The sequence below is a fragment of the Galleria mellonella genome, unplaced genomic scaffold (assembly GCF_026898425.1).
Source record: "Galleria mellonella isolate WM207_F2 unplaced genomic scaffold, CSIRO_AGI_GalMel_v1 utg150, whole genome shotgun sequence".
NCBI lineage: Eukaryota > Metazoa > Arthropoda > Insecta > Lepidoptera > Pyralidae > Galleria > Galleria mellonella.
The window spans coordinates 2919021-2932728 of record NW_026442002.1 but is presented as its reverse complement, the minus strand read 5'-3'; the positions used below and the strand labels follow the sequence as shown (position 1 = coordinate 2932728).

At 37.2% G+C, this 13708-nt stretch overlaps 2 protein-coding genes across 2 annotated transcripts; both read left to right on the top strand.

Moving 5' to 3' along the window:
- The first annotated feature begins 2037 nt into the window (after nt 1-2037).
- Nucleotides 2038-4882, top strand: LOC113520042 (uncharacterized). Its single transcript, XM_031911793.2, has 3 exons — nt 2038-2115; nt 2624-2651; nt 3765-4882. Exons 1-3 carry the CDS (start codon nt 2074-2076, stop codon nt 4880-4882), a joined length of 1188 nt encoding a protein of 395 aa, XP_031767653.2. The 5' UTR covers nt 2038-2073.
- Nucleotides 4883-7473: 2591 nt separating this feature from the next.
- LOC116413612 (piggyBac transposable element-derived protein 4-like) lies at nt 7474-8812 on the top strand. The gene has a single exon (XM_031913719.2). The coding sequence runs from the start codon at nt 7635-7637 to the stop codon at nt 8748-8750; it is 1116 nt and encodes a 371-aa protein (XP_031769579.1). The 5' UTR covers nt 7474-7634; the 3' UTR covers nt 8751-8812.
- The last annotated feature ends 4896 nt before the right edge of the window (nt 8813-13708 follow it).

The window sequence follows — 13708 nt, the reverse complement described above, 5'->3', positions numbered from 1 at the left end:
GACGACGCATGTGTAAGACGTTTTTGTAAAAATAAATTCAAGAAGTGCTTGGATTATTGTTTATATTACTCCACCGAAATGTGGGGGGTGGCGTCCACCGAAATTATTCCAATCGTTTTGTCGGTGAACGGTCTTATCCCAACCAGTCTGGAACAACATCTCAGACGGTTGGGATTCCGAGGCGGCTCACTCCCGGGAAAGATGCAGAAAGCGGTGCTCTTAGACACTGCCCGCATTGTACGCCGATTTCTCTCCCTGGAGCCCTGAACCCCGGCCAACTGTGCTTCTGCCGGGGGTTAGTTTGCCATCTCCTCTCCTTAAGAGTTGAGATGAGAATTTTAGTAAAATTTAAAAATAATAATAATATTTAATCAGACTACATAAGGCCCATTTTGTTAGTTATAAATTGACTTAACCTATGTTAGTAAATGAGCGGTCATGACGCTCTTGGATTGATAACCTGTCCCACCCAATATTTTAGGATGGGACAGTGCATTTTATCAGCAATTGTCTTCAGGACGCTGTTTTAGCTAACACGCACCCTACCTAACAGCGAAACAATACGTTTGCGCCGTATTGCGTAAAAATCATCCGTATGTTCTCGTGCAAACACGTGTGACGCACTACAGCGACGAGGTAGCCCCAACAGTGGCCTGAAGGCATTATTATATTGGACTCGAAGTAAGTTTTTTGGTTACAGTTGACCGACAGGCTATTCGTGTAGAACACCTGACAAAAAACTTTAAAAAGGGGTTATTTTTACTAAAAACTATGACAAAGAATATGATATGGGAATGATGACGATTTAGAACGTTCTCTTTTTTTTAAAATCGATTGAAGTTACAGACGAATTAAGTAACTCATCTTTTTGAGAAATATTTAAAAAAAAAATAAACATATATTTCGTTAAATATAAAAAAATAAAAAAGCGAACGAAGTCAGAAAAGTATCTAGTATTTTTAATACTAAATCTTTGTTTGTATTTAAAATATTGACTTGCACTGAATGGAGTTTTATTCTATTGTTAAACTTCACACATTTTTATTGTACACTTGAGTAAATTGACAAATAGTACAGTTATTTAATTCAGTTCCTTTAATGTCTATTCATATTATATCAATATATATATATATATATAAAATAATGTATTTATAAATGTTGTGAGCAAGGGTGGACTTATCTCTGACAGAGATCTCCTTCAATAAATAATATACAGTTAAATAAAATATTTTTTTTATACAACTTAGAATGGTAAACAAGCTGACGGCCCACCTGATGGAAAGTGGTAACCGTCGCCTATAGACATGAGCAGTAATATGGACATAACAGAGTGTACTGTTTCGCCCATGATACGCCCCCATGCGTTGCCATTCCTGAGGACTCAGGTGTTATTCCTCCGTACCCTGTAAATTCACGCCATATCCCACCCTTCAAACCGAAACACAGCCATGCAAACACAACTGCTTCACCATCTTCACTCATTAGAAGAAAAAAGCTACGCCACTAATTTTATTTTTAGAATTGAAAATACTTTATGTAGCGAATCGCGCTGGCAAAGCCATGGGAAACTGCTAGCCACGATAAAACACTTACCTAACTCTTCCTTGGTGGGAGAAAGGGATTGTTAGTAATGGGGTCTAATGAACCCATTGCTAGTAATATACCCTATCAGGTCGACCTCCACGCGGCTCCCCCTGGAAACCATCGTGGTTAATTCTAGTGGAATTTGTCACGATGGGCTAACTGACCTCCTTTCATCCTCATCTATCGTCACTCACAGGTGCCCTGCCAGCGTATACCGATAGCGCAGGTGGGGTGTAAAAAAAAAAAACACTTCCTTCGTCTAACAACATAGAGCTTAAATATGATTTGACATTTGAAAATTCTTTGCTATTATCATATTTCTGTAACAAATAAATAAATCGACAAGTTTGTACAGTTGAAGCGGAAATAATTTATGGTAAACTAATGTTTGTTTAATAAAATACTTGTGGTATAAAAATTCCGTTAAGACCATCAGATAATCAGTCGGTTAAAACTAGTTTGTAAAACGAAAAAAAAACCAAGAACGAGATGAGTGGTCCGGCTATAGTTGCCTGTTTATGTGCGTTCAGTGTAAGTACATTCATAATTTTGATTTTTTTTATTTTATTTTGCTTCAAACAGTCATTACAAAAAAAATATAGTTACATTTTTTTTTTATGTTACATAATATAGTCCCATTCGTGTTTCTACCGTGAAGCAGTTGTGTTCGCATGGCTGTGTTTCGGTTTGAAGGGTGGGATATGGCGTGAATTTACTAGGTACAAAGGAATAACACCTGAGTCCTCAGGAACGGCAACGCATGGGGGGTTATCATGGGCGGAACAGTATACTCTGTTATGTCCATGGTACCGCTCATGTCTATAGGCGACGGTTATCACTTTCCATCAGGTGGCAGGTCAGCTTGTTTGCCATTCTAAGTTGTACAAAAAAAAAAAGAAAAAAGGTAGTGACTGCTAGTGAATTCGTCATACTCGTAGAATACTGACGGATCTGACGAATATTACATATAAAGGATCCGTCAGTATTCTACGAGTATGACGATTTGTCATACTCGTAGACTGTTTCTCTTTTTCTCTAGATCTTTATAAATGGAGCAACTACAGAAGGTAGGACAATTTCTATTTTCATTTATAATATATACATACTAATAAAAAGGAATTATATAATAATAATAACGTCAGGCTCCACTGGGACCGATCCATCATCACGGACAGGGCCATTCTTGCGAACAAACCTGATATCGTGGTGATGGATCGGGCACTCTCGAGGGTGTTTTTGGTGGATGTCACCATACCGCATGACGAGAAGCTCGTGAAAGCCGAAACCGAGAAGAAGAGAAAATATCTCGACCTGGCTCACGAGGTGACCGAAATGTGGGGGTGACGTCCACCGAAATCATTCCAATCGTTATGTCGGTGAACGGTCTCATCCCAACCAGTCTGGAACAACATCTCAGACGGTTGGGATTCCGAGGCGGCTCACTCCCGGGAAAGATGCAGAAAGCGGTGCTCTTAGTTACTGCCCGCATTGTTACGCCGGTTTCTCTCCCTGGGGCCCTGAACGCCGGCCGACTGTGCTTCTGCCGGGGGTTAGTTGCCATCTCCTCTCCTTAAGAGGGGGGAGATGTGAATTTTTGTAGAATTTAAAAAATAATAATAACTTTATTGTACAACCATGACTGTAAGAAACTCAGCACTGGAAGTTACAGTGAAAGCACTGCAATAATTCAGTACTGGAAACATTGTAAAGAGGAAAGGTATGTTTGTTTGTAATGAATAAACTCAAAAACTGCTTGACCGATTTTTAATATTTCTCTACCTATAGAATGCTATATTACTAGAGGATAACAAACTATATATTACTTTTTTTTATACAACTTAGAATGGCAAACAAGCTGACGGCCCACCTGATGGAAAGTGGTAACCGTCGCCTATAGACATGAGCAGTACCATGTACATAACAGAGTATACTGTTTCGCCCATGATACCCCCCCATGCGTTGCCATTCCTGAGGACTCAGGTGTTATTCCTCTGTACCCAGTAAATTCACGCCATATTCCACCCTTCAAATCGAAACACAGTCATGCAAACACAACTGCTTTACGGTTGAAAGACGAATGGTACAGAAGTACCCAAGCAATCGACTTTTGTACAAAGTCTTCCTCTGTGTTATGAGAAATTAGATTTTGAAAAAATAACGATATCGTGAATTTTTAACAGGACCGTGGAACGATCAGCCTCAGGGATATGCATGGCAAAATCCATGGTTGCCACTAGTGCCAAGGCCTGTGGGACTAGTACGCCCAGCCAGATTACAATCAAGCTCATTACCTAAAACATTACCAGCAAGAATGGACTGGCCTCGTGATGGTCTCATCCCTTCAGTTACTTCAGGGCAGTATTGGAAATCACCACAATCAAGACTGAGTTATGGACAGGATTACGATGTTATTCAACCACTAGGATCCAGCATTCAGCCGCTAGAATCTAGCATTCGACCATTAGCATCTAGGATTTCTAATTTCCAACCACTAGGATCTAACATACGATCACTAGAATCTAGTAATCGACCATTAAGATCTATCATTCTACCGACAGTGACTAATAATCAACCAATTCAATCTAGTTTTCAACCACTAACATCTAATATTCGACCTCTAGAATTTAACATTCGACCACTACAATCTACCTTTCAATCACTAACATCCAATGTTCAACCACTAGGATCTAACATTCTACCACTAGGATCTAGCGTTCGACCATTAGAATCTATCATTCGACCTCTGCAATCTACTCTTCAATCACTAACATCCAGTGTTCAACCACTAGGATCTAGCATTCGACCACTAGAATCTAACATTATACCACTAGATTCCAGCATTCGACCATTAGAATCTTCACTTGAATCTAGGATTCGACCACTAGAACCTAACATTCTACCACTAGGATCCAAAATTTCACCATTAGAATCTTCACTTGGACTTAGCATTCGACCACTAGAATCTAACATTTTACCACTAGATTCCAGAATTCGACCATTAGCATCTTCACTTGGACCTAGCACTCGACAAATAGAATCTAACATTTTACCACTAAGTTCCACCATTCGACCATTAGAATCTTCACTTGGACCTAGGATTCGACCTTTAGAATCTATAATAGATGAAATGGTATCCCCAGTGATACAATACCAACCAACCACAACAGAAGTTGAACCGATAGAGGTATTATTTGAACAACCAGGTGAAAATGTAGTAATAATAGATAATGCAATGGATCGACCAGAAGCAGTAGTTTTATCAACAGCAACCTACGGGACACTTGGAGTACCAGGTTAGTTATTATTTTTCAAATATAATAAAATTGTAACTTGACCATGTCTGTACATAATCAGGGGGTGATTAGTGATCGATACTGATGCCAAAAATGCAATCGGTAAAATTTTTGTCTGCCTGTCTGTATGTTCGTTATAGAAACAAAACTACTCGACGGATTTTAATGAAACTTGGTACAATTACTCTTCATACTCCTGGGCAGGTTATAGTATACTTTTCATTACGCTACGATCAATAGGAGCAGAGCAGTGAAGGAAAATGTTGGGAAAACGGGAGAAGTCACTTCATTTTTAAGCTTCCGTCGCGTGTGCAGCCTTAATGGCCACTTTTTTAAATATAAAAATGTCCACCCGTACGAAGCCGGGACGGACCGCTAGTATATATATTATAATTTTTGTCTGTCTCTATGTTTGTTCTGGTATCACGCAAAAACTTCTACCCCAAATAGGATGCGATTTTTACAGTTATGTTTCTGAAGGTCTAACTTAGAAACTAGTGTAAGTTTTGAAAACAGCATCTGACAATGATATTTTTTATTGGTTTTTATACTTTCGAAATGCACGTGTACGAAGTAGTAGACAAAATTTTTCTTTATAAATAAAAGATACAAAAATCTCGTGTCACGATTTTGATTTACGCTAATCTTTGAAACCGCTCGATCAATTCTTACGAAATTTTGTAAGTTTTTAAATAGATAAGTGATATTGAGAAGAAGAAGTTACTCCTGAAGGTGCTCCGCCAGCGTATAATGATTACCGGTTACTATTCCATCTTCACCTATTAAAAAGGCCATTAAACAGACCAGCTAGTCTAGCATTATAATTTTGTTCGAAAAACAAAAGTGCTGAATCAATTTCGATAAAATTTCTATAGGACCAATCTGAAAGTATATTTACCAGAGGGAGACTTTGTACAAAAGTCGATTACTTGGGTACCTTTGTCCCATTCGTGTTTCAACCGTGAAGCAGTTGTGTTTGCATGACTGTGGTTTGAAGGGTGGGATATGGCGTGAATTTACTGGGTACAGAGGAATGATGAGGGAAACACCTGAGTCCTCAGGAATGGCAACGCATGGGGGGTATCATGAGCGAAACAGTATACTCTGTTATGTACATGGTACTGCTCATGTCTATAGGCGACGGTTACCACTTTCCATCAGGTGGGCCGTCAGCTTGTTTGCCATTCTAAGTTGTATAAAAAAATATATGCCTTCAGATAAAAAAAAAATTCCATATCGGTATACAATTGTCGAAATTATGAGGTAACGAGCATAAAAAAAGAACACAACTGTACTGGTAATGAAAACCTCCTCCTATTTTAAAAAGATGGATGAATTGGGTGATCAGATAAAATGACCAGAAAGGGAGTTAATGCTGAAATGACTGCAAATAGAGATGAATGGAAGATGAAAACATATTATCTTACTTTAGCTAAAAATAACATGGAATAAAGGCCAAAGTTACCGTGTGGTTCCAGCATTGATTAAGCCACCCCTTCCTATCCCGTGAGTGTCGTAAGAGCCGACTAAGTGAGGGCGAAGGTAGATAGCAGCATCCCCCTTAACACATTTAATGCCAAATACACGGCGCCGTGGAGATGTATACGGCCGAGTACACGGCGCCGTGGAGGGGCGCGGGGCCGGGCACACGGCGCCGTGTCTTGCGACTGTGTTTTTTCTATGCATCAGTACCGCTCCGCTCGTTGAAATAGTTGTATTTAACGTACGTGGCCATATGCATAAACTAACAATCTTTTAAAATCTAGTGTTGGATTAGGGTTCGAACTATTACTTTGCAAAATACAGTCTATTGAAAAATATACTTTTTTACAGTAAAATGACTGACAAGCCAGGTCCTTCGAAACGCTCTGGTAGCGTATTAACTTCGGGTTTCCAGGCTAAAAGAGGCCGTAGTTTTAGTGCTGACAGTAGTCTGGATGACTTTGAGTGTTCAAGTGTGGAAGCTGAATTCTCTCAATGTTGTGATGAAGACGACGAGGACGATGAAGAGCAGGTTAGCGACGACAGTGCTGATAGTATTTTTGATACTAGATGTCGTATCATACAAAAACGTATGGACAGATTTGAGTCGCCAAGTCGCCAGAAGACGTCAAAACCTGAAGAGACGTTTACCCGTCAAATATCTCCAGATCGACACATGGCAACCTCACCATCTATCATTCAAGGTTATGGTGAGCTATCTGATATATCAGGCCATTTATTAAATGTTACAAGTACACCATCAGTATCCATGTTAATGTCCGATGCTCCATCGATCAACTTTCCCAGTGATGATATCCAAATCTTGCCACCAGGATCACCAGCTTCAGTCGAAACTTCACAAAATAGAGTTCTGAGGCTAGACAATCAACCATCTACGGAAGGAGCTACATCTTTTTGGAGTTCACAAGGGACAATGAAAATTATAAAATTCAGCAAATCCCAGGAGTTACTAGTTCCAGCTCCATTTGATCCATTTGAGGCATTCCAGTTAATAGTAGATATTTTAACGATGATTTATAAGATGATAATATTTTAGATTTAATAGTGCATGAAACTAATGCTAATGCTACTCGAGTACTTAATGCACCTGGTGTTAGACAACACTCGCGAATAATAGCCTGGAAAGACATAACACGAGCTGAATTATTAACATTCCTTGGGTTAGTTCTTCACACAGGTACAATCCGGCTAAACCGACTCAGCGATTACTGGAAAAAGCATTGGTTATTTAATATACCTTGTTTTGCACAATATATGTCACGTAACCGTTTTATGATAATATTGCGTTGCCTCCATTTTTCATCTGAAACAAATGAAGAAGATCGACTGGCCAAAATTCGTCCGATATTAGATCATTTTAACAACCGAATGAATAAAATTTATTACCCAGGCAAACAGCTTTCTCTGGATGAATCGGTGGTGTTATGGCGTGGACGTCTCCAGTTTAGGCAATATATTAAAAATAAGCGCCATAAGTATGGCGTAAAGTTATACATACTTGCAGAATCAGATGGCACAGTCCTCAAATTTCAAATATACGGTGGTGCAGGTGATGATACGTCCGGAATAGGACACACTCAAAAAATAGTTTTAAAGCTACTGGAAGAGAAATTGGACTCGGGACACAGTGTCTATATGGACAATTATTATAACTCGTACGATTTAGCTGTCAAATTATTAAATCGCCAAACTTACTGTACGGGTACTTTAAATAAAAATCGAAAAGGTAATCCAATAGAACTTGGTACTGTCACGTTGCGTAAAGGAGAAAATAAGTCTTTGTTTTTAAATGGTGTACATATAGGTAAATGGAAAGATAAGCGAAACGTGCTTTATATATCGACAGAGCACGACAATGAGATGATGGAAGTCACAAATAAAAGAGGCGCTGTTCTCGTAAAACCATCAGCAATTATACATTACAACAATTTTATGTCTGGTGTGGATCTGCAAGATCAAATACTTTCTTATTACCCTTGTGAAAGAAAAACCATGCGATGGTACAAAAAGATATTCTTCCACACACTGCAGATGAGTTTAAGTAATGCGTTCCTTTTATATAATAAATATAGTATAAATAGCAAAATATATTTGTATGATTTCCGTTTACATATTTTGGAAAAACTGTTACCAAAACCACCACAAACAGCAGAAAAAATGTCAACTAAACATATTTTAACCAAAATTGAGAACGTTAAGACGCGCCAAAAAAAAGAGGGTAACAAGACGAGAACTATCACAGAAGTAGTAAGAAAAGAATGTAAAAGTTGCAGAGAAAAGAAGAACCGAGTTGCTACTTTATATGAATGTAAGAGCTGCATTGGAAAACCAGGCTTTTGCATAGAGTGCTTCTTTGAAGTACATTTATAATTTTATTATTTTTTGTTACAATTGTTTGTTTTTTTTATCTGCAATTATACTTATGGTGATTATTTAATTTGTTTAATTTGTAATATCCTTTAATATTTAATAAATTAATATGAAAAACGTAATTTAAAGATTACACAATGAAAAAGAAGTAATTACACGGCGCCGTGTGTTTGGCCGCCCATACCTCCGTAGGCCTAGTACACGGCGCCGTGAAATTATTTTTTTTTTCTAAAATAATTGAATTTTTGTTATCAATATTATCAAAAAATACATATAATACTTAATTACAAATATTCAATTACTCAAGATGTATGGCCACATTACTACATTCATTACTAAAAACTGCATACAGGGATGCATCTTATAATGCAATCAGCATTGAATGTGTTAAAATATGTCTAAAGCCTGACTACGGTTTCTAAACCACCTGCCAAGCGTGGCAACTATTGGCAAAATCCCCTAAGGGGAGGCTCAGCAATGGACAGGTAAAGGCTGAATTGATGATTATGAAGGGCAAAAGTAAAATGTAGACACAGTGGACACTATTGTTGGTATATAAATCTAATAAAAAAATATATAAGTGAACCAAACTAAATAAATAATTATACAATATTTATTTTTACAGAAAGGCCTACACTAAATAATCCATGGCAGAGGTAATTAATGATTTATACATTCATATTTTTTATTTGCTCATTTAAAAACAATACAGTTAAATCAAGAAACTATTCTGGGTAACTTATGTAGGTAACACAATATCTGAAACTAGAGACAAATCATACATCCTTGTCCCTACACACACTGCTCCACAATCATAGCAGTTAATGGGAAACTTGTGTAAGGAATTTAAAATTTATTTACCAGAGGGAGACTTTGTACAAAAGTCGATTGCTTGGGCACCTCTGTCCCATTCGTGTTTCAACAGTGAAGCAGTTGTGTTTGCGTGACTGTGTTTCGGTTTGAAGGGTGGGATATGGCGTGAATTTACAGGGTACAGAGGAATAACACCTGAGTCCACAGTAATAGCAACGCATGGGGGATATCATGGGCGAAACAGTATACTCTGTTGTGTCCATAGTACTGCACATGTGTATAGGCGACGGTTACCACTTTCCATCAGGTGGGCCGTCAGCTTGTTTGCTATTCTAAGTTGTATAAAAAAAAAACTTGTTCATAGGTTACAGTGGTGGCTTACCATCTAGCAAGCTATATACTCGATCGACAGGCTCGTGAACAAATTCTATTATAATTCTTAGTCTATATGATTGGCTTTTATATTTTTTATACAAGTCATATAGTATATAGTATAATAACAAACAAACTGACAGCTCGTTTGATTGGAAATAGTAACCGTTGCCTATAGATATGAACAGTACCATGGACATAGCGGAATATACAATACTATATAGGCCCATGGTACCTTTCACGCGTTGCCTGGAGTTATGTGTTATGCAATTTCACTGTAATATCCCACCCTTCAATCCGAAAAACGAAAATACCCAAAAAAAAAAAAACTTTAAACATTCTTCAGTCTTTGGTGATAAGTTAAATTTACTTTATAAATATACTTTATAAATTTACTTCTAAAGAAATAATAATAATAATAATAACTTTATTGCATAACCATGATTGTAACAAACTCAGCACTGGAAATTACAGTAAAACTAGATACGAATTCATTTGTACATTTGGATCAGTTCAAACACCTGTGTCTGAACTAGGTTATAAAACCTGTATCTCAGACAACAGCGCTCAATCCTCATTTCATAGTATAATGTTAGTTCAGCAAAATTTTTAGTGCTACATATAGAATGTTGATTTTATATAAAGTTAGTATATCTAATTATAACAATTGGCAATAATGAAAATTGTGAAATAATGTGCTCCCTGTGTGTAGAGTGTAAATTGAATGTATGTGTGTGTACTTCTGAGGAAATAAGCTGTAAATTGTTTAAGCTGTAAAATGTTGTAAGCTGCAATGTGAAGCATTTTCGAATTTATAATTATACTATTTTGATTTCAGCACAGCCCAAGAGAATTTGAAACAAGCCACAGCTGAGGCTGACATTGAAAACTTAGGTAATAATATAATACTGTGTATTCATCATTGTAAAATACAGGCCTCTCCCTATTGGAGTGTTTTGCCGCTAGTTGCCATTCTTAGCAGACGAATTGGCAAGCGCAGTTTTTTTTTATTGGTGAAAATGGAACGATAAACCCGCCTGCGTTATCAGTATACGCTGGCTAGGCACCAGTGATAGATGATAGGTGAAGATGAAGGCAGGTCAGTTGGCCCATCGTGAAGAATTTGACATGAATTAACCACGATGGTTTCAAGGGGGAACCGCGTGGAGGTCGACATGATAGAGTATATTGGTAGAAATGGAGCTTGTTCAACCCGATACTAACAATCCCATTCCCCCATGGCAACCGCAGTTAGATTTTAGTAATATTTTAAGAGGAACTAATATATTAAGTTCCCTTTGTCGCCTCTTACGGTACAAAACACAAAGGAAAGGTAGGGGTAGCCTATCCTTACCAGAGGGAGACTTTGTACAAAAGTCGATTGCTTGGGTACCTCTGTCCCATTCGTGTTTCAAGCGTGAAGCAGTTGTGTTTGCTTGGCTGTGTTTCGGTTTGAAGGGTGGGATATGACGTGAATTTACTGGGTACAGAGGAATAACACCTGAGTCCTCAGGAATGGCAACGCATGGGGGTATCATGGACATAACAGAGTATACTCTATTATGTCCATGGTACTGCTCATGTGTATAGGCGACGGTTACCACTTTCCATCAGGTGGGCGGTCAGCTTGTTTGCCATTCTAAGTTGTATAAAAAAAATCCTATGCCGCTATATATTACAATTGTTATATTAATTTATAATTATTTTGATTTTTGAAAATGTAAAAGGTAGTTTTTTTACATAAATCGTCTGCGAGGAACGATGAATTTGGAAAAAATTTAACATCTTTCGTTTCGTTCAAACTTTTTTCCATTTTTTCAAATTATAAATTTTCTAATATCTACTACTGAACAAAAAATGGAAACCTTTTTATTTCCCTTACAATTTGCACTCATATAAATTACATTTGTATTTTGTAATTTCAGTGTATGCTGCCTTCAAAAAACTGTTGCAATTGTGGAATTCATGGAGCCAAAGTAATAGAGAAACAAACTGGCCGGGACTATCAGGTAATAAGCACTAAGTAAGTAATATTGCCGCGTAATCCCGGCATAGAATAGGCCGTAAAATGGTGGATTGGTGAAATGGTGGATGTTGTAAGAAGCGACTAAAGGTAGGCGAGAGATGGGCAGCAGCGTCCCTAATAAAACATGTCCAAAGACTAACTGCGATTGCTAATCCGCCTGCCAAGCGTAGCAACTATTGATTAAACTCCCCAAGGGGAAGGCTTATGGTCAGCAGTGGACAGTTAGAGGCTGAGATGATGACGATGATATAGTTATTGCTACCTATCTCTAACAAACACCAGTTCGCATATTCTAAACCTTTGATTTGAGAAATGTATACTTTTTTTTTATACAACTTAAAATGGCAAACAAGCTGACGGTCCACCTGATGGAAAGTGGTAACCGTCGCCTATAGACATGAGCAGTACCATGGACATAACAGAGTATACTGTTTCGCCCATGATACCCCCCATGCGTTGCCATTCCTGAGGACTCAGATGTTATTCCTCTGTACCCTGTGAATTCACGCCATATGCCACCCTTCAAACCGAAACACACGAATGGGACAGAGGTACTCAAGCAATCGACTTTTGTACAAAGTCTCCCTCTGGTAATTACGTATTTAATATATAAATTATTTGTTTTAAAGGAACGTCTTACAGTAGCCGATCACCCAGCGTTATTCCTGCATCACAGTTGAACGATAGAAGTGAAAAAGGCGGAGTCTGCGTTTGCTACGATGATTCTAGAACTATTCCGTGGAATGTTCACGGCGAGATCAGCGTGTAAATTAGAATTGGTTTACCATACAAACCATTAACGATGCCTTAATTGTTATTATCATAGTTTTTATGTGTATATATATATATATATATATATATATATATATATATATATATATATATATATATATATATATATATATATATTTTAATCAAAACTCTTAACCAGTCAAAAGTACATTTGACTAAACAGGTTGGTCAAAAGTGGTTTTGACTGAAAATTATTGGTTATTAGTACTTTTGACTGGCTGGAAGAGATCGCTGTTCAGCGATAAGGCCGTCCATTGTTGCCCCTTCATCTTGCTTTTATGTAATTTAGTTTATGTAATTGATTAATAATTTTGTTTTTTTTTTAATCTGCATTATTCTTTAAAGGGAACAATAAAGAGTTTTTACTCATACAATTTTTTTTTTAATTTCACACCATTATTCACAAGAAAAGCAACACATGATCGAAATAAATGTTTTTACTGTCGTATATTTTTTTTTTTTATTATATATTCTTTCTTGCACTTGTAAATTACATTGTTAATGCATTTATAAATATTGTGAGCAAGGGTGGACTTATCTCTGACAGAGATCTCTTCCAGTCAACCCAGTACAGTAAGAAAGCATGTTGTTAGCGTACAGCTGAAGTGCTACAACTATTAATATTTAGTGTACATAAACAAATATACAGTTAAACAAAATATTAAGATACATAATAAAATATTACATAAATATATATATACTATAAATACATATATTATAAATAAATATAATACCTACCTACTTATATAATGGATGTTAAAATAAATGAATATACTACTATTTATTTATCTTTTTTCTGATAGGATAGGCAAAAGAAGCCTTTTTAATACTCCTTTCTTTAGAAAAATCGGCATTCGGTGCATGTTTACCACCCCAGTGATATAAAAAACAAACTCGCTGCCTCATTTATAACTAGATACATAGCGAGACACAATAGAGACCGCTGACACCGCAT